We start from the raw sequence: 19,901 nt of genomic DNA, 5'->3' as shown, positions 1-19,901 counted from the left end.
TTTATTACCTACCTCAGTTAACACTCGTGAGCTTATTGCTGGAGAAGAGGGCCCAGTGGGGGGCAGTGCTAGAAGCACGTGGCCCTGTGACGTAACCGGCTGGCGGCCTCCCAGAGCCCCCCAGCACCGCCGCCACGCCCCTCAGGCGTCGTATAAAAGAGGCTCCGTACACCCACCACCCATCGTTCCGTCCACCAGCACGCCGACGACATGTACAAGGTAGGTCTGGTGCTCAAAAGATAGTCCTTATTTCAAACGTCCGTTACACAATTGCCATTGCGTCGGCCTCATGCGATTAGTGTCCAGAAAGTTTATACACTTACCTAGAAACCCACATGTGGTGAATGTGGTCTTCTGTGTTTTCCGACGTAATCCATATGTAATTCAGTGCACTGTTTCCAGCTACGAAACAACTTGTAGTTGTCAAACGGAAGATACTTTCTAAACGGGACCTCTAAGTAAGGCGTCACATAAATTGTCTCACTGCTTTTCCCCAGAAAGCATTTTGCTAGAAAGATAACTTTTTGATTTGAAGCTTCACTAAAAGTTTCTATGAACTAGGTTTGGGATTTAAGGAAGATGCGAATGGCATCAACGATAATCCGCGAGGTGTGGCTGGAGTGTCAACAAACCTCAGGCCATCTATCCTTAATATGTCACGAGCTTGAGCGAACAATTTGTAATGAACAGATCAATTGTCATAGGTCTCATATCATTTGTTTGACTAGTTTGTCTCATCCGACGTGACTGTCCTAAGATTTTCATTGCCTTGGTGACAACACATTAGAGGTTTAAAGCACAGCCCGGCAACATCAGTTACCTGCTTTTTATACAACTGTATACCAAACATCTGCAATTAAGGTTACTACTTTTTTTTCAAAAAATAAAATTTAATTGAATCGTACCTTGCATATTAAAAGAGTTACAGGAACGAGATCAATCAAAATGTTCCGAGAGCTAATTTAAGTCTCCAGCGCGATCCCAATAGGGGATTTCTATTTACTCGCTTACTGATTTGCAAATGGTTTAAGTATTTGTCTGCTACGTACAGGTCAAGGTAGACAGTAAAATTTATTGTATATATTACGTATTACTCCGTAATTCAATTTGATAACTTCTTGTAAAGAGATAGTAATTTCCACCAAATTTATTAATTGCTTAGATAAATATGTGAGAAAACTCGCATCTGATATGTGAGATTAGTCAATAGACTACCAGTGGTGATTTATCTGCACATTAATTACAACTGTCGCTGTGTACTCTGCATACAAGGTCTCTGCTTGCTTGAGAATTTCTCTTTACAGGTATCGACAGCAGTATATTATCCGCATAGAAATAAATAATTCACACACACTCGCTATAGCAGAAGTGCGTTATATACTTTCTGACATAATATAAAACAGTAAATGCTTCCATCAGAGGATATTTGCAAAATTTTAGAACACACTTTTGTTTTTATCATCGAGGTAATATAATTGCTACTACTCTGGTCTCAACATCCATCGTCGAGATGGCAAGCCTATAAATTTCAGGTACTGATGAAACAGTCGTGTTAAGCCTATGTCAGCACTATGTACACCAGTGAGCAGCCCACAGTGCCCGGTGGTGCAGTAGACAAATATTACCATAGTGAAAATATATAAACGGTACAAAGACGAATGGGAAATCATTTTAGCGACGATACGGGACGAAAAGAACGAAATCCACGGATTTTGAGCGCAGATTATTACGACTCGGCGCCTGGAAACGATTATCTAGGATTATCAGTAAGAAAAACAGTCTAGGTTGCAAATGACAGCAGGAGTTTAGTTAATGTTTCGCCTTTTTGATGCGTCTTCAGAATTTGTTTGGGTGCGTACAAAAGTTTTGGCTGTTTATGAGCAATGTATTACCTCCAGTTCCCAAACAAATTATGAAGATGCCTCAAAAAGGAGAAAAGCGTAAATAAAGCTTTTGCTGACGTTTGCAAACTAGACTGTTTTTCTTACAGAAAATATATCTATAAAGTTGCAGCACCATAGCCATGGAGTGGGAGGATTTAAACGATCATCTAGGAAACGATGAAGCTATTTGGCTGTTCGCCTGCTGTTGTCATCATTATCTATGGAATCTGGTTCAGTACAATGAAACCACCGATAGGTAACCATGTATTGGGCGTTCATGCCCCATCACTGAACATATCGGAGGTTTGCTCTCTCTTTAAAGCAGGACAGGCCGCATCGGCGGCAGACCTGACAATAGAACGCTCTGCCTATGCAGAAACAAGTATTTACGAGGACACGGCAAGGTGCATACTGTTGAACATGGAAATCCGCAGCCCAAGACACCTACGTGTAACCATGTTGCTCCAATAACATTGCAAATTAAGATTGGAGTGTGCACAGTGTCGTCGGTATTGTACCATGGATCAACAGAACGTGTCGCCTAATCAAAAGAATCACGTTTTTTGTTACGCCACATCGATGATCGTGTCCGGAAACGCCATGAACCAGGCGACTGACTCTTCGAAAGATGCAGTGCGCCACGGTGAGTGCAACATTATGCTATGGACGACGTTCACCAGGGTTTCTACAGGACCAGTGGTAGGGACCTATGGTAGTAACCGAAGGTACCATGGCTGTTGTGGACTACGTGAACGTTATTGCGAACCGTCTGCGTTCCTTCACAACTGATCTCCTCCCCGACGATGATGGTATCTCCCAGCAGAATAACTACTCGTATCACAGGACCAGAACAGTTCTACACTCGTTTGAGGAGCGCGATAATAGCCATGACGTCTGGGCCAACGAATAGTCATGACGTCTGGGCCACCTAATTTAACTGATATTATACTTACGAGACGTTATGAGGAGCCATCTCCGTGCCCAACAATCGCGGGAATTGCATGACCTGTGTGTAGACATGTGGTAGTACATACCTCCGGAAACCTACGTGAGTCTTGCCGTATGCATGAGACACAGAATCGCTAATCTATAGCTTACCAAAGGTGGACCCGCGCGCTGTTAAGCAGGTGGTCATAATTTTTCGGCTCATCAGTGAATTTCTTCAATGGTTTACTCTATTTTCAGTTGCCTAATAAATGATATTTAGGAGCCGTGTGATTGCAGAAATGCAAATTGGCCTGCCTGTTTACAGCTTTACTGCATCACACAGATCACGTTCCATGTGTTACCGCAGTTTATTGCCTACGAGAATATTCTGCTTCTTAAAACGAGTGTCGCTCACCTCACATTCCCCATATCCAGCTTATTTCAGTTGTGTAGGATGTAGCATTAGGACTCTACGTGTGATGACTTTTGCACGTAAATAAACAGAGTCGCCGAAAGCTATGGTGAAGGTTTTTCCATATCAAGATGTGCCGTGTACGACGCGAAAATGTTCTAGCTAGAAAAGGCTTATGGAGCGATTGTAGACACGGTATCTGAGCGGGCTGTCAAAGGCAGGAGCGTTGTGAATATGGCAGCAAGTCGCAACTTGAACGTGCGGTATTGGCCTTTGCAAGACGATAGGGTCACAGAATGTAGAAGATTAAACAAAACTTTTTGACAGGGAGGGGGGGGGGGGACCTTCAGGATTTCAAAGACAATGTTTCCACGCGCTTAACTCGGCGCAGAGGACGACCACAAGACTGAGACGAACAGACATCGCATCGCTTCCGCAGAGCAATGGGGGAAGGCAGATTATCAACTATGAGTCTGCTCGAGGCTGATTTGAATGTGGGGCGTCAGAAACACATTCCTACCAGGACTGTAAGTTCCAAAAGGCGACGACAGACATCACATCTAGACCCCCTCCATTTTCTTTGGGGAGTCACTGTGTTACAATATCCTGCGCTTCGTAGACCAGTACCGAACTCCATTTCCACACATACCTGAATGTTTTCTAACTAACGTCTCTCGATCAAAGAAATTTAGGCACAAATCTGAAAACACGACGCTAATGTTATTCAATCTACACCCATAATACACTGAAGCGCCTAAGAAACTGCTATAGGCATGCGTATTCAAATACAGAGATTTGTAAAGAGGTAGAAGACGGTACAGCCGTCGGCAGCGCCTATATAAGACAAGAAGTGTCTGGCGCAGTTGGATCGGTTACTGCTGCTACAAAGGCGAGTTATCAAGATTAAAGCGAGTCTGAACGTGGTGTATAGTCGGCGCACGAGCGATGGGACACAGCATCTCCGAAGTAGCGATGAAGTGGGGATTTTCTCGTACGAGCATTTCACGAGTGTACCGTGAATATCACGAATCCGGAAAACATCAAATCTCCGACATTACTGCGACCGGAAGGAAGATCCTGCAAGAACGGGACCAACGATGACTGAAGATAATCGATCAACGTGACAGAAGTGCAACGTTTCCGCGAATTGCTGCAGATTTCAGTGCTTGTCCATCAACAAGTGTTAGCAGGCGAAGAATTCGACGAAACTTCGCCGATATGGGCTTTCGGAGCCTAAGGCCCACTCGTGTACAATTCATGACTGCATGACACAAAGCTTCACGTCTCGCATGGGCCCGTCAACACCGACATTGGACTTTTGATGGCTGGAAAGATATTGCCTGATCGGGCGTTTCGTTTCAAATTGTAAGGAGCGGACGGACATCTGCGGGTATGGAGACAACCTCATGAGTCCATGGACCCTGCTTATCAGCAGGGCACGCTGAGGCTGCTGAAGGCTCTGTAATGGAGTAGGGTGTGTCCAGTTGGAGTCACATGGGACCCTTGATAGGTCTAGATACGACTCTGATAGGTGACACGTACGTAAGCATCCTGTCAGATTACCTGCATCCACTCATGTCCATAGGCATTCCGAAGGACGTGGGCAATTCTAGCAGGTAATGGGAACCCCACATGTCCTGAATTGTTACAGAGTGGCTCCACAAACACTCGCCTGAGTTGAAACAGTTCCGGTGGCCACCGCGCTTCCCCGACATGAGCGTTATTGAGCATATCTGGGATGCCTTGCAACGTGCTGTTCAGAAGAGATCTCCACCCCTTAATACTCTTACGGATTTATGGATGGCCCTCAAGGATTGACTGTGTCATTTCCCTCCAGCACTACTTCAGACATTGGTCGAGTCAATGCCGCGACGTGTTGCGGCACTTCTGCGTGCTCGCGGGAGCCGTACATGGTATTAGGCAGGTGTACCAGTTTTTTTGGCTCTTCAGTGTATTATTTCCAAACGTCCTATAAATGGTCGGTAGGATACGACCTCCTAAAAACACATGTACTGAAGAAGTCGCAAATTTGGTGTATTTGTGTCCAACTATGAGGGATAGATTGCTTGAGTGAAGTATTTCTATCACTGACCTTAGCCGTTCCACACTATTTCTGCAGGAGCAGTTACTTTACTGTCTTGCGTTACCCACGCTCTTCGTGATAATGTTTTCCTGTTTCACTAAGTGTTAATGTGTTTTCGCCGTCATGTTACATGCTTAAATAGAGAAAGCAGTAACATGTAACGAACCGGATTGCCTACCACAGGTGTCATTTCCTCAATTACCGTAAATTAATCAAGCAGAAGAACTGCCCAATTTTCTTGTTAACTAAAAACTACAAAAATTATTAGTGGTTCCGGTTCTAAGCTTCTTTAATACCTAGTTGTTACTGCGGTGTTTCACACTGTGGGACAAAAATAGTTGTCACGTTGTCACCCGTCGAAAGTGTAGCGTCCAAATAAATTTAAATTGTCTCTTACTGCTTCACGATAAGGTAGAAGCAAGCTTTAAGGAAAAAAATGAAACGCAACGGTCAAGAAAATGACTTAAAGGGCATATCAGATGCTTAACAACTCATTTTGAAAAGGGAGATGGAATTTTATCTTTGCACATAAAACAGTATTCCCTTATACGAATTTTTCTACAGCTGATTTCAAAATCGTCAGATAGAAAATCGATTGCAAATTTCAATGGATGAAAAATTCCTGCTTGTGTGTGGCCCAGTCTTGGTGAAAAATGTTAGAGTACTTCACCCATTACAGTGGCTATCATTCATCTGGATGAAGACATGTGTTTTGTGTTCTAGTTAAACACATTATGCACTGATATTACTGGCAGTACTCATAACAAGATCCTGCTACGAGGAAATCTAAAAATCACCGGAATTACGACTCTTACAAAATGTCCGAAAACTGTGGTGGATGTATACAACTTCATAAACATGTAAGCATTGACTGACGTCATAGTGCAAATCTGCAGTTAGCATTTCGTACCTGTTACAGGATATTCGGCCTGTAATAAGTTTTTACATTTCAGTATTTCCTAAAGCTCTGTCTGAACTAATCTTGAAAATTCAACGGTACCGGCTGACCGCTGTGTCATCCTCCGCCAATATGCATCATCGGATGCAAATATAGAGGGGAATGTACTCACCACACCGCTCTGCCGACCGTTGTCAGCTTTTGTGACTGGAAATCTTTTGTTAACACCAATAAAAAAGTGAACACCACTTACAACATGCACCCGTTCCCCAAGTGACACCGGTTTCAATGTATTGGCAAAGAAATCAATAACAAACAAAGCTGGTTCAATTACTTGAACACTCACATTCCGCATGTAGCTTGGGAAATTGAAATGCACACGAGATAAAGCATGCTCCACTTCAAACAATTCACCTACCCCCTCCATTTTAGCTGAGTGAATTGACTGATAGCTAGCTAAATAACGTCAGGTCTTCTCTGCCAACGCTAGTCGACAGACTCCCTGTAAACTGAAACACGTATGTACTTGCATGTCCTGAGAGAAAAGACAACTTCGAGACCCATCAAACCGTACTTTTCTTTCAGCTCGTTCTGGTCCTGGCCGGAGCCGCCTGCTGCGTGAGCGCCGCCCCCAAGGCCGGCCTCGCCCCCCTGGCCTACTCCGCCCCCCTGGTGGCCGCTGCCCCCGCGGCCTACGCTGCCCCCGCGCCGGCTGTCGTGACGGCGCACAGCTCTCAGTACATCGCGCAGAACTTCAATGGACTCGCCGTGGCCGCCGCCGCCCCAGTCGTCGCCGCCGCCCCTGCAGTCGCTGCCGCGTACCATGCCGCCCCCGCCGTGTATTTCAGATAAACAGTTACTATCAACCACTTTATACGGATAAATAAAGTCATTTTAACTGCAAGCGTCTTGTTCATGTTATTGCTTTTGTAAATATTCATTCGTCCTACTTCCTCCGCAGTCTCTACAACAAATATGGTTATTTCACAAGTTACTAAAAGCATCACCTGTTGAATACCATCGTTATTATCCTGCAATGCTTTGTACATATCTCTGTGTAATTGGCTCACCATTCTGATTTGCTGTTCAGAAATTCTAATTAATGATAGAGAGATTTGGCAAAAGTAGCTCTTCACTTCAAAAGAGAACAGAAACGAATCATCTGAAGACCAAATTTCTTTTCCTGAACACTCTTCTGTTTGCTTCTTTAAACAGTCAGTTTACTTATTTCCTTTGCCACCCACTTCTCAGTTACCTGCTTCGTAGGTCTCTTTATCTGGCCAAGTTCTGTGACATGTAAATACCTGTACAACTGAAATGTCTACTGCGGTATGCATCATGGCAATATATACAGCCTCAGAGAATCTTAACCGCACGCCATCCCTTTTTAGTCCTTAGCATTCCATCTATACACTTTGTTTCATGCTGAAAATTTGCGAGGAAGCAAGCGCTTATCGGTGCGTTTGGTGTGACGAGTGAGATTTTCCTCCGTCGCTCGGCCAAGGTCAAGACGGAAGCGCCTTTTGCATGCTATGAACAGAGCGAACAAAGAGGTTAACCAGTAATCTTACGTAAAATTAAATGTTTAAATATTCTTACAAAACTTGTCAAGATTATGTAAAACTATGCCAATGTCGAAAGTTTTGAGTCCCAGTATGACCTGATAATTAGTTTCGTCAAAAATTCAGTTTTTCGAAATTTATGAATCCTGTAATATTAAACTTTGTACATTTGGAATTAGGTTCAGTTCATCCCACAATTAAATGGTAGGAATTTTCATGGGGCTACCTCCTCTAGCTTTTTAATTATTAACTAAAAACATATATAAAAACGACTTAAATTAAACTCCTTTAGTACATAACATTCAACGCTAAAATGACAACAGTATATTTGACACAAGTAATAATGAAACAGTTCAGACTTTCATTATGATATTGCACTTCAACAGAGACACAAAAATAAATAAAGACATAGTTCAGAGGCCACTATCTACATTCGGTTTCGTTTGGAAAACAGTCCATAGTTTTACTTTGAGAAAAATTATGACCGTTGTAGGTCTTCAACTAACAATGATGAAATACTGAAATTCTGACGTCAAAAAAGTTTCTGCGTGAGGTCAGTTGCTGTTGCTGGAAGTAACTTAGAAGTGACGCAAGCACCGAGACCGACGTGTCTGCACTAAGGAGGTTTCTCGATCGTATTTAGTCATACGGAATGTACGTTACGCTATAGAATGTGCACTGATTGTGTTCGTGTCGGTGTCCGCTTCAGGCTCGGATGGCATTAATGACAAATGACGTGATTTTTCTTCCCTCGATCGAATGAGATTTCACGTATATCTTGTGAAACTGTGTGAAGGTGAACTTACTTCAACAATAACTTAACTGGAAAGTCCGTGTATCGTTTCCGATGTTCTGTTTCGTGTGCCGCCTACTACATAACAGAAAACTGCGTAGCAAGTGTCTGAGATTATTCTCCACCGTTGAGGCGAGCAATTAGCTTAATGTATTCATAAACAAAGAGTAAGTATCGTTTCTGAACTGTCCAGTGCTAAGTATGATAGAATAATTATTAATTATTAATTCTTGTGCGAGGGAACTTTTGTCAGACTATACTACTCAGTTAAACGATAGTAGACTTTTATTTCTCGTTGGGGTTCCTGACCTCTCTGCCTTGTTCTCAGAGTCTTAGAACATTTGATTTTCCTTTTCGCGAGCTGAACAGCGCATCTGTGAACTGAAGACTACGAACAGTGCGTTTTCCATCGCTTTCTGCGTGTTCACACATGTTTTCCAGGCCCTTGTAAAAGGGGGTGTTTTCAAAAATCGCACAAGGCTACCAAAAATTTCCGCTTTCAAAATTGATAACATAAAGCCAACTAATTTTCAGTCGCAGCCCCAAAAACTCCCTTGAAGTTAAACCTACTCTTCACCATCACTAAATTGTGAACTGAGGCTTCTGAGTTGCCGTACTAACTAATATCTAACTTTGGAATATATCTCTCGCCATAATTAATGTTCAGGCCTTATCCAAGTACACATGCTTCTTTTATGAATATCATTCACGTAACAGGACAAAAAAAATGGCTCTGAGCACTATGGGACTTAACATCTGAGGTCATCAGTCCCCTAGAACTTTGAACTACTTAAACCCAACTAAGGACATCACACACATCCATGCCCAAGGCAGGATTCGAACCTGCGACCGTAGCGGTCACGCGGTTTCAGACTGTTGGCCTAGAACAGCACGGCCACACCGGCCGGCCGTAACAGGACAATGGGAGAGCAATTGCACAAACAACTGATAAGCTCATCCATCCGAGCTACTGGCAAGAATAATACACCGAACAACGGAAAAGAAAAATGAGCATTGACGATGAGTTTGACATTAGGAACGGTAAAGGCATCAGAGAGAGAGAGAGAGTGCTGGCGTTGTGCCTCACAACAAACGTAAGACTTAAATTAACACACGTCCACAGTATCTGTTGACCTAGGAAGAGCATTCGACAATGTAAAATGGTGCAGGATGCTGGTAATTCTCGGAAAACTTAGTGTATGCTGCAGTGAAGAACAGGAAATAGGCAGTATGTGCAAGAACTAAAAAGGAAAAATAAGCACGTAAGACCAAAACAGAAGTGCTCGGATAAAGAAAAGCCTAAAGCACAGATGAAGCCTTTCTCTCTTACTGGTCGATATGTGCAAGGAAGAATGAACGACGGAAAAGAAGATTCTGGAGTGGGAACTGAATCAAAGTAAGAAAGTTCAAATGGTTCAAATGGCTCTGAGCACTATGGGACTTAACATCTAGGGTCATCAGTCCCCTAGAACTTAGAACTACTTAAACCTAACTGACCTAAGGACATCACACAACACCCAGCCATCACGAGGCGGAGAAAATCCCTGACCCCGCCGGGAATCGAACCCGGGAACCCGGGCGTGGGAAGCGAGAACGCTACCGCACGACCAGGAGATGCGGGCAAAGTAAGAAAGTGTTAATGATAAGATTCGCTGATGACATTGCTTTCCTCAGTGAAATTGGTAGACGAACTGTGGTTAATTCTTTAATGCAGAAATGAACGAAAAATGTAGTATTAGAATAGAAAAAAACGTATTAGACTACATCAAGACATTATACCAAGCTTCAAATCAAAATAATGCATGACGGATGAAGCAACGATCATTTAAAAAGGATGCTATTAATAGCAAAGAGGGCGTTTCTCGCTATAATATCAAACGTAGGTGTAAATTTGAGGTTAAAATTTGTAAGAATTCACATTTAGCGTACAGCGGTATGTGGAAGTATTTCACGGAGTATGGGAACACCGGAGAAGGAGAGCACCGCAGGGTTCGAGATGTGATATTACTGAACGATAACGGAGATTATGTAGACCCTATAAGATAAGAATGTAGCAGTTCCAGCGCACAATCTGTGTGGAAAGGAGTACGTGAGAAGCAATGACTAGAATAAGGGACAGGATAATAGGACATGCGTTGAGATACCACGAAGTAACGTTCATGGTACCAAAGGATATTAGCGAAGGGCGAAAACTGTACAGAAACCCAGAGACTGGAATATACCCAAGAAACAATCGAGGTCGTTGGATATCAGTTCTGCTTTGAAACAAATTTTAACGGTTTGCAGTAGCAGAGGAATTCGTTACAGCCGCATCGAAGAACTAACAAGACCGACGGAATCTACAATCCCGTAAGAATCTTACAGTTTACTGTTTTTAACTGCCTTCGCCCTACTCTTGCAGCCTTATCTTTTGCTCACCATTCATTCTCCAGGCTACCATCTCATTAATATTGCTTTTTTTTTGTCATAGTATGGTACTGAAATGCAAAGCCTTCGTTTTTATTATATCAAAGTACCTACATAACTAAGAAAGTTACCTGTCCTTGAAAAATGCTTTCTCGTGTGGTTAAATTGGAATAGAATAGGACACTTGCTGAAAAGAATACCGCTTTTAAAACACCTCAGAAAATACATAAAATACATAAAGACCACAAGAAGTTACCCTTTCCCAATATCACTAAAACTGTTTAACTGAAGAAGTTCTGTTTTCTCAGCGTAGCTTACTGAAACAAGATCTTCAGAAAATTCGAGATCCACTTTTTCAATTATGCAGATAAATTATTGCAAAATTGTCATTGCATAAAATCCGTACGAAGTCTACTGAGGATGGATCCTTATTGTGCATTGCGGAATACATATAATTTCCTAAATTAACGTATAACTGTTGTTCTTTGCCTGTGATAACAGAGAGGAATCTGGAAGTACTACGTACACAGGGGGAAGTGAGACCTGCTTGATTTGGTTATTAGGACCAGTTCGTTTCTCAATGACCTGCTTTTTTTATTTGTTTAATTTACAAGCACTTTATTAGATTTAGAGGCGGTATGCGAATGGAGTACATGACACGTTCTACGATGGACAGTTACAGTAATAGTTACGTTATAATTTGGGGATAAGCATCACAGTTAGTACACTGTTGTCGCAGGGTGGTATCTCGCGACCTCAGAGCTGAGCGCGTTAAGTCGTAGCACGTCCATGCGTTGCGTATATTGTGTTGCAGCGGTAAATTGCGACAACGGCTCACCGCTAACGTTAGCAAATCAAAAATCATGAGTCGCATTATTTATCAGCGCACGCTCCTACTCTCACATGGTTGTAGCGCAGCCAGCCGGAGTGGCCGAGCGGTTCTAGGCGCTAGAGTCTGGAACCGCGCGACCGCTACGGTCGCGGGTTGGAATCCTGCCTCGGGCATGGATGTGTGTGATGTCCTTAGGTTAGTTAGGTTTAAGTAGTTCTAAGTTCTAGGGGACTGATGACCTCAGAAGTTTAGTCCCATAGTGCTCAGAGCCATTTTTGGAGCGCGTTCAGAGTAGTAACGATACGCCTGGAAAATTCCTTAACAGATGTACTTCGGGGCTGTGTGTCTTTGTAGTAGCCCTTCGTGCAGATATTAACGACAGTCATGTTGCCGGCGCTGGTTCTCTGTGTTATTGAGAAATTGAGACATAAAACTGAGAATGTTACAAGAAATATATTGAGCGACAATTGTAGATACGTTTTTGGTATTCCTACAGTTTCTTTGTTGCTTTGGTTAACAATAAATGCAACAAGTAAGGAAAGGGCAACAGAAAAGAAAAACCAACAGTAACAAAAATTAAAAGACGGGGCTGAAGGACATCCCAGTTCTCGGTACATGTTTTGTTACCCTACATCTCAGACTTAGAATTCATATTTGACACTTTCGGTTTGCCTATCATGCTCTGTGACAGTAAAACGTAAACGTTTTCTTAAAGGCCGTGGCCCAATAAACTATAAAAATAATGGCTCCGCGACATACAAAAAATTTGAAATGCCGTTGGCACCACAACAATGAAAGTCCGGAAGCAGCAGGTGAAGGTCTTTCTGGACGATTTTAATGCCCAGGTTGAGTGGGAAACGAGGTGTTACGGGAAACCCGGCAAATAAAAAAGACCAAAAAAACTGGAAAACTGTCGTTGAATTATATGTGAGCTGCAATCATCGAGAAATGTGCAAGTATTCTGAGCAGCTGCCTGTAAACGAAACCACATGACGACGAGCCAACGCAGTCATAAGAGAATTCCAAATATACCACACCGCCACATCTCCAAAGCGCAGTTCTGAAACAATGAATGTCTAAAAGGGGATAAACAGACTGTGATCGCCTATGTTTCAGTCATAAAGTTCTGATGCGTGCCTCTTTACAGAAACTGCAGCAGTTAAGCTGCGATTCAACATCGAGAAACTATATATATATACGAGGGCCGTTCAGAAAGTAACCTCCGGTTGATTTAAAAAAATACACCAAGTTAAATAAAAATATTTTAATATATACATCTTACAACTACATCTTTGCACTATTTTTCTACATAGTCTCCATAGCGATTGAGGCACTTATCGTATCTCTTCACAAGCTTTGAAATTCCTTCTGCATAAAAATCACCCGCTTGTGCCTGGAGCCAGCCTGTGACCGCATCTTTGAGCTCTTCGTCGTCATCAAACCGCTGTGACCCGAGCCATTTCTTCAAATGCATGAAGAGATGATAATCACTTGGCGCCAGGTCTGGGCTGTAAGGTGGATGGTTGATAACGTCCCACTTGAAGGACTCAAGAAGGGCCGTTGTTCTGCGAGCAGAGTGAGGACGGGCGTTATCGTGCAAAAAAACGATACCGGAAGTCAGCATACCACGGCGTTTGTACTGTATAGCCCGTCGTAACTTTTTTATTGTTTCACAGTACACGTCTTGATTAATGGTCGTACCACGTTCCAAGAATTCAACCAACACCACCCCTTTGGCATCCCAAAACACCGTTGCCATCAGTTTTCTGGCAGAAAAATCTTGCGAGGCTTTTCTTGGTTTGGTAGGCGAATTTGAATGTGCCCACATCTTTGATTGTTCTTTTGTCTCAGGGTTCACGTACTTAATCCAGGTTTCGTCACCGGTCACGATTCTGTTTAACAATGGTTCTCCTTCGTCCTCATAACGTGACAGAAAGTCTAATGCAGAGGCCATTCTTTGAGTTTTGTGGTGGTCGGTAAGAATTTTGGGCACCCATCGTGCACAGAACTTACGGTAACCCAATCTTGCTGTCACTATCTCGTACAAGAGAGTCTCAGAAATCTGTGGAAAACCAGTAGACAACTCCGACATTGAGAAACGTCGATTTTCACGAACTTTTGCATCAACTGTCTGAACGAGTTCGTCAGTCACCAATGATGGTCTTCCACTCCTCTCTTCATCATGAACGTTTTCTCGTCCACTTTTAAATAAACGTACCCATTCACGGACAACTCCTTCACTCATAACTCTTGGTCCGTACACGGCACAAAGCTCACGATGAATAGCTGCTGCAGAATATCCTTTGGCTGTAAAAAACCTTATGACAGCACGCACTTCACATTTGGCGGGGTTTTCTATTGCAGCACACATTTCAAACTGCCACAAAAACGAAACTAGCGCAGGTACGACGTTCTCTCGACCACGGCTTGATGCCGACTGACCTGCTGAGTGCGTGAACGCACAGATGGCGTCGCTACTCCCCCCACAACCCGCACTGTGACCAATCGGAGGTTACTTTCTGAACCGCCCTCGTATATAAGAAAAGAGACGAATTCAGAGATATATCTCGACGAATAGAGAAAGATTTCAAAAAAGAAAAAACCGATTCAGGCTGCAAAACAAATAGACGGCTCAAAAACAAAAAGAAACATGCACGTTGGAAAGACAACTGAAGAAAGCAACGTAATATAAATGCTTGGAGCAAATTACCACACATTTAAGAAAAAAATAATGGAACATATATTAAACACAACGAGCTCGAACAGCAGAGCAAATATTCACTGAAAAGTGAAAGTCTGAAATGGAACCGTTGAAGAAGACAAAACAAAAGTATCAACTAAATGAGTCCTGCAAATATTATATTGGGAGCAATCAAATGAAATGAGACCGATGAAGAAAAGTAAGCAGACTGTTTGTTATTTTAACAATAATCGACATAACTGTGAATAGATTTATCCTACTGTGAGACAAGACAGTTAATGAAATTTCCTGGCAGATGAAAACTGTGTGCCGGACCGAGGCTCGAACTCGGGACCTTTGCCTTTCGCGGGCAAGTGCTTTCTGGTAGAGTTTTAATCTGCCAGGAAGTTTCATATCAGCTGCTGGGCGGAAATCTGATTATGAAGCAGTGAATGCGTTCATGGAAATATGTGTGCGGTTGCCTACATATCAGTGACTGCACCCAGGCGTGCATCTCTTCCTCTGAAGCAAATCGAAGGCCATGAGTTTCTTTCTTCAGTGGTCTAAACATACGGAAATCGCTGGTGAGAGATCGGGACCGTACGGAGAATGTCTAAGGGCTCCCCAGTAAAACTTCTGCAGCGTAGTCGATGCAGCCTTGGCAACATGTGGGCAACCGCAAACATATTTCCATGAAAGCTTTAATTGCCCGGTCTTACAGAGGGATAAATGCATTTACAGTTACGGCGATTACTTCTGAAATAATAAACAGTTCACTTTTTTCTCTCTGTCTTGTTTTCATTTGACTACTCCTTGCAGGTATTGTCAAAATGGGATATTTTAGTTTTATTCTTTCTGAGGGATGAAATCTGTTTCCAGTTGCGTGTAATATTCGTTTAAATGACAGACAAATGTCCGTTCCATTTATTCGACTTCAGAAAACAAAAAATTAGAGAAGCCTGACATTATCAGGAGGGTTTATTAAATGGCTTGGTTCAAATGGCTCTGAGCACTATGGGACTTAACATCTGAGGTCATCAGACCCCTAGAACTTAGAACTACTTAAACCTAACTAACCTAAGGACATCACACACATCCATGCCCGAGGCAGGATTCGAACCTGCGACCGTAGCGGTCACGCGGTTCCAGACTGAAGCGCCTAGAAACGCACGGCCACACCGGCCGGCTACGGTTTATTAAATAGAAATGAATTAAAGTGAAGAAAACTTTTAATGCCTGGACCGCAATATTGCTATGACAATTAAAGTAGATAACTAGTTTCGATTGCTATCTGCAACCGTCTTCACATAGTTCAAAATGTGAAAAAGCGGTGAATCTGCATTGGAAAGCATCATCAGTTGCCGTCAAGCAAAACATACATTCCTAAATACCAAGGCCGTTATTTTCTTCATAGTCAATCAATAACATGCATTCGTTAATACCAATAAAATATAGTCTTGGTATTCATGAATGCGTGTTGTTGCATGACTACAGCTGATGATGCTTTCCAATGTTTATTCACCACTTTTTCACATTCTGAACTATCTGAAGATGGTTGCTGTAGTGGCGTGGCAAGACAGCCAAGCCACTCGGAGGTAGCCGAAAGGCACGCGTTTAGCTCACGCAGGCTGGCGGGAGGTCTGGAACATTACAAGGAAATGAGAACGTAGAAAACGGACGCAGTTGCTGTAATACTTAACTTTAATCCACAATTGGTGAACATCTCTCGTTACTGTACAAGCTTCACAACATTAATTATCAAATGCTATGGCGCCTTGCTAGGTCGTAGCTGAAGGCTATGCTAACTATCGTCTCGGCAAATGAGAGTGTAATTGTCAGTGTAGCATCGCTATGAACGTCGGCTGTACAACTGGGGCGAGTGCTAGGAAGTCTCTCTAGACCTGCCGTGTGGCGGCGCTCGGTCTGAAATCACTGACAGTGGCGACATGCGGGTCCGACGTATACTAATGGACCGCGGCCGATTTAAAGGCTACCACCTAGCAAGTGTGATGTCTGGCGGTGACACCACAGTTGCATTTAGCAACTGAAAGTATTTATCCTATTTCAGTTGTCTTAGGAACATGGCGGCCCAGACATTAAAAGATTTTTCCTTTAAAAAGCTTTTTATTTAATAAAAAACAAAAAACTAACAAATGGTCATATCGGGAGAATAGGGTGGTTGGAAAATTATCTTGAAGTGGCACACTTTCTCCACCATCGGAATAGCCAATCCGCGAGAAACGTGCATACTCTTGGTGCAAGAGCACTTTTTAAGTGGTTGATTTTGACCTCTTCTGCGTTTCGTCACTATGCCAGCGGACCGGCACATTTCCCCTGTTTTGCTCTTTTCCAGTCACTTAAATTTCCGTTGTTGACACTGGAACTCTAACTGTGAGGTATAATGATGACTCCACATCTCATCTGCAGTTTGAACGGATTATAAGCTACCAACACAATAATCTACTTGTACTTGCTTCGGAAGAGGTATGCCGTAATATTTCTTACTCTTCCAGTCGGCTGTTAAGATTATAATGACATACATGAGTTTTGTCCTACTTTTGTTGCTCCCAGGTACACGAACCTCATTGTAACTGTAAAAAAAGACGATGGCTAGTTCAAGTAGCAGTTTTCTTGCCAATCTTCTTCGTTAAAACATTATGCAGTGGTACCATAGAATCTTAGTTACGTTGGAAAGTAATCGGATTATGTAACTGTAATACAAGCATCTAGTTACAACAGCTGAAATCAATACTCGAGCTCGCGAATTCTGGTTCATGCCCGTTATCCGGCAGAAGACGGTAGAGCGGGATATTTCGAGAAATTTCTGTCTGATTGCGGCGAGCTGACGTATCAGGTTATAGAGCTCTTACCAGGAACCGCGGAGCAATTATGAGGCACAGGTAATGCGAGTGGAATGGAGTACGCGTTAACAGTAGGGAAGAGGAGAATGTCTGCGCAGTACACGTCTTTCGTACAAATGACAACGGCTGTCTACTGCTGTACAAAACACATGTGTATTGTGTACAACACGTTTCGAGACTGGATTGATAAAAAATAGACAAACGTGAGGACAGTGGTTTCAATGCTTCAGGATTTATACATAGTCTCACCCCTTGAGTACAACGCACAGAACGTTCATACAACTGTGTGAAATTGTCAGAAAAGTTCTTCTTCGAGATATTGTTCAACTTGCGCTTCACATTGGCTTGAAAGTTGTAATATTTCTGGCCTTGCAGCCATCATATTCAGCTACTCTCAACTCTTCTTCGAGCAGTTCAGATGGCAGCAGTGGGAAGATGACATAACGTGGTGTGTGGTATCGGTGACAGACGGTTTGTTCGTGAGAAAGACCGCCCGTATTGTGCTTTTCCTCCTATATTCGCTGCTGCGCTCGGAAGCAGCGCCCCGAAATGATAACCTTCTGTTATTAATATTAGAAAAAATAAACTGTGAATATACTTGTATGTCATACAAAATCATCTCTCAATAGCACGCCGCCATTCCATTATTTCAAAAGTGTTAAAAACCAGCAGAATAATAAACAACTGCTAAACGAAAAGGCGGACGAAGAACTTCGGAGATCTTCGGATCGTTTCTAACGTGAATGGCGGGCGATCAGAGCTGATTCTGGAGTCTCGAAAGCGGAAGACGTGTCTGTCTTGGTCGGCATCGGTTAAGAACTTAACTAGCAGTCTTTGGTTATTTGGACATGTAACTGAAAACAATTTGATAATAATTACGCAAATACGCAGTTCGTTGTTACGTTTATTTTCTATGAAATTGTGAATAATGAAAATTATCTGTGAGTCGTAAAGTGGACTATAATTGTAGAGTTCCCTGTTTACTATAGCCTGAAGATAACGGATCCACGACCTATGTGCTGTCTTCTGCTAGGGTACAACAACTGCAGAGGACTGCAGTTTTGTGAACATTAATTAGAACTTATGCATTCCACTCAGGGTGGCGAAAGCAAACAGGCATCTCGCGTGTACTGTCATCTTAATACAAATGAGATCAGTGACACGTCATCTGTGGTAACACAGAGGAGGTCAAAGTATTGGCAACTAATGTGTATTTCTGAACTAGGTCGTCTTACGGTAGATCCGTATTGGTAACACCAAATTTCGTCACACGTGATTTTTTTTCCGTATTCAAGGTGTGCGAGACAAATTGACTTACTTTGCTCATCTTCAGAACATTCTGGAGAATGTCTTGAACACTTCATTTAAGATGATGGTCCAAGGCGATTTGTGGCACAACAAAGTCGACACACTACCGCCGCACATCCGCTAATTAACACTGCCTGCTCACAGCTTAGTCGAATCCACATCCGTTGTTTACAGTTTTTAGTTCAAACTACTACCGTAGTTATTCCATCACATTGTTCGTACGCCAGGAATAAACTCAATCTCATAACTTTTCGGACTGACGGTGTATACCATTCGGACTACAAAAAATACTTGCTGCATGGTGGCTGATGAAAGCAACTGATTCAGTAGAAATCGAGTGAAACTGACCGGTACTGATTGCTTTACGGCTGCTGAGAATGTGAACTAGGAGACAACACTGTGTTGAGTCCATGTACATTAACAAATGACGCCATCCGAGGCTTAGGCGGACACCGACACTATCAGAATCACGACACATTCTATAGCGGAGCATAACACATTCCACATTGCTAACAACGATCTAAGATCGTCCTCAGTGCACACAAGTCGCTCTTTATATATTCTTGGTGCGGAGTAAACTCTCGCTCCTATGACGCTTCCAGTGTCGGCAACAATACTGACCCTGCACCTTTTATGATTACAAAAGTATTTATATTGTTGTTAGTTGATGACCTACAATGGTTCGCTCTCTAAGTACATGCGTACCCTGTTTATATTGTATAAACTTCTCAGCGTGATAAATTTTAAAGTTTAAATTGAGGTCTAAATAATGTAATTTAGTGACTTATTAGACACATTATTCGCTATTTCGTCCGCTAGCTAAGGTATATATGAGCTAGAAAACATAAAACACCAGATACAAACTTTGGTTTCTATGGATTTAGGTACCCGTATCTGTCATTTCGCCGAAAGTGCTGTATATGAGTGCCACGTGTGTTCGGAGGTCCCGTGCCATACATCAGAGATCATTCTCTCTTGAACCCACTGATTCCATATTCTGCTAACAGTCATTGGATCTCGACCAACGCCAGCAGCAATGTCGCCACCCTTGTGTGAATGCTCTGAAAAGCTAATCATTGGCATATCACAGCATCTTCTTCCTGTCTGTTAAATTTCGCGTCTGTAGCACGTCATCTTCGTGGTGTAGCAGTTTTAATGGCCAGTAGTGTACAACCATGTATAACTACTTAAAAACAGTTAGAGGTTGTGGAATAATGTTTATTAACTTAAGAAAGAAGTGTTTCGCCCGAATAGAG

The 19,901-nt window shown here is 42.6% G+C and overlaps 1 protein-coding gene across 1 annotated transcript; it reads left to right on the top strand.

Moving 5' to 3' along the window:
• Positions 1 to 210: 210 nt before the first annotated feature.
• On the top strand, positions 211 to 7,107 carry LOC124606197 (cuticle protein 16.5-like). Its single transcript, XM_047138166.1, has 2 exons — positions 211 to 219; positions 6,789 to 7,107. The coding sequence occupies exons 1-2, from the start codon at positions 211 to 213 to the stop codon at positions 7,053 to 7,055; spliced, it is 276 nt and encodes a 91-aa protein (XP_046994122.1). The 3' UTR covers positions 7,056 to 7,107.
• The last annotated feature ends 12,794 nt before the right edge of the window (positions 7,108 to 19,901 follow it).

This window comes from Schistocerca americana, chromosome 3, assembly GCF_021461395.2.
Source record: "Schistocerca americana isolate TAMUIC-IGC-003095 chromosome 3, iqSchAmer2.1, whole genome shotgun sequence".
Taxonomy (NCBI): domain Eukaryota; kingdom Metazoa; phylum Arthropoda; class Insecta; order Orthoptera; family Acrididae; genus Schistocerca; species Schistocerca americana.
The sequence above is the reverse complement of the archived record's forward strand: the minus strand, read 5'-3'. Positions and strand labels throughout refer to the sequence as shown.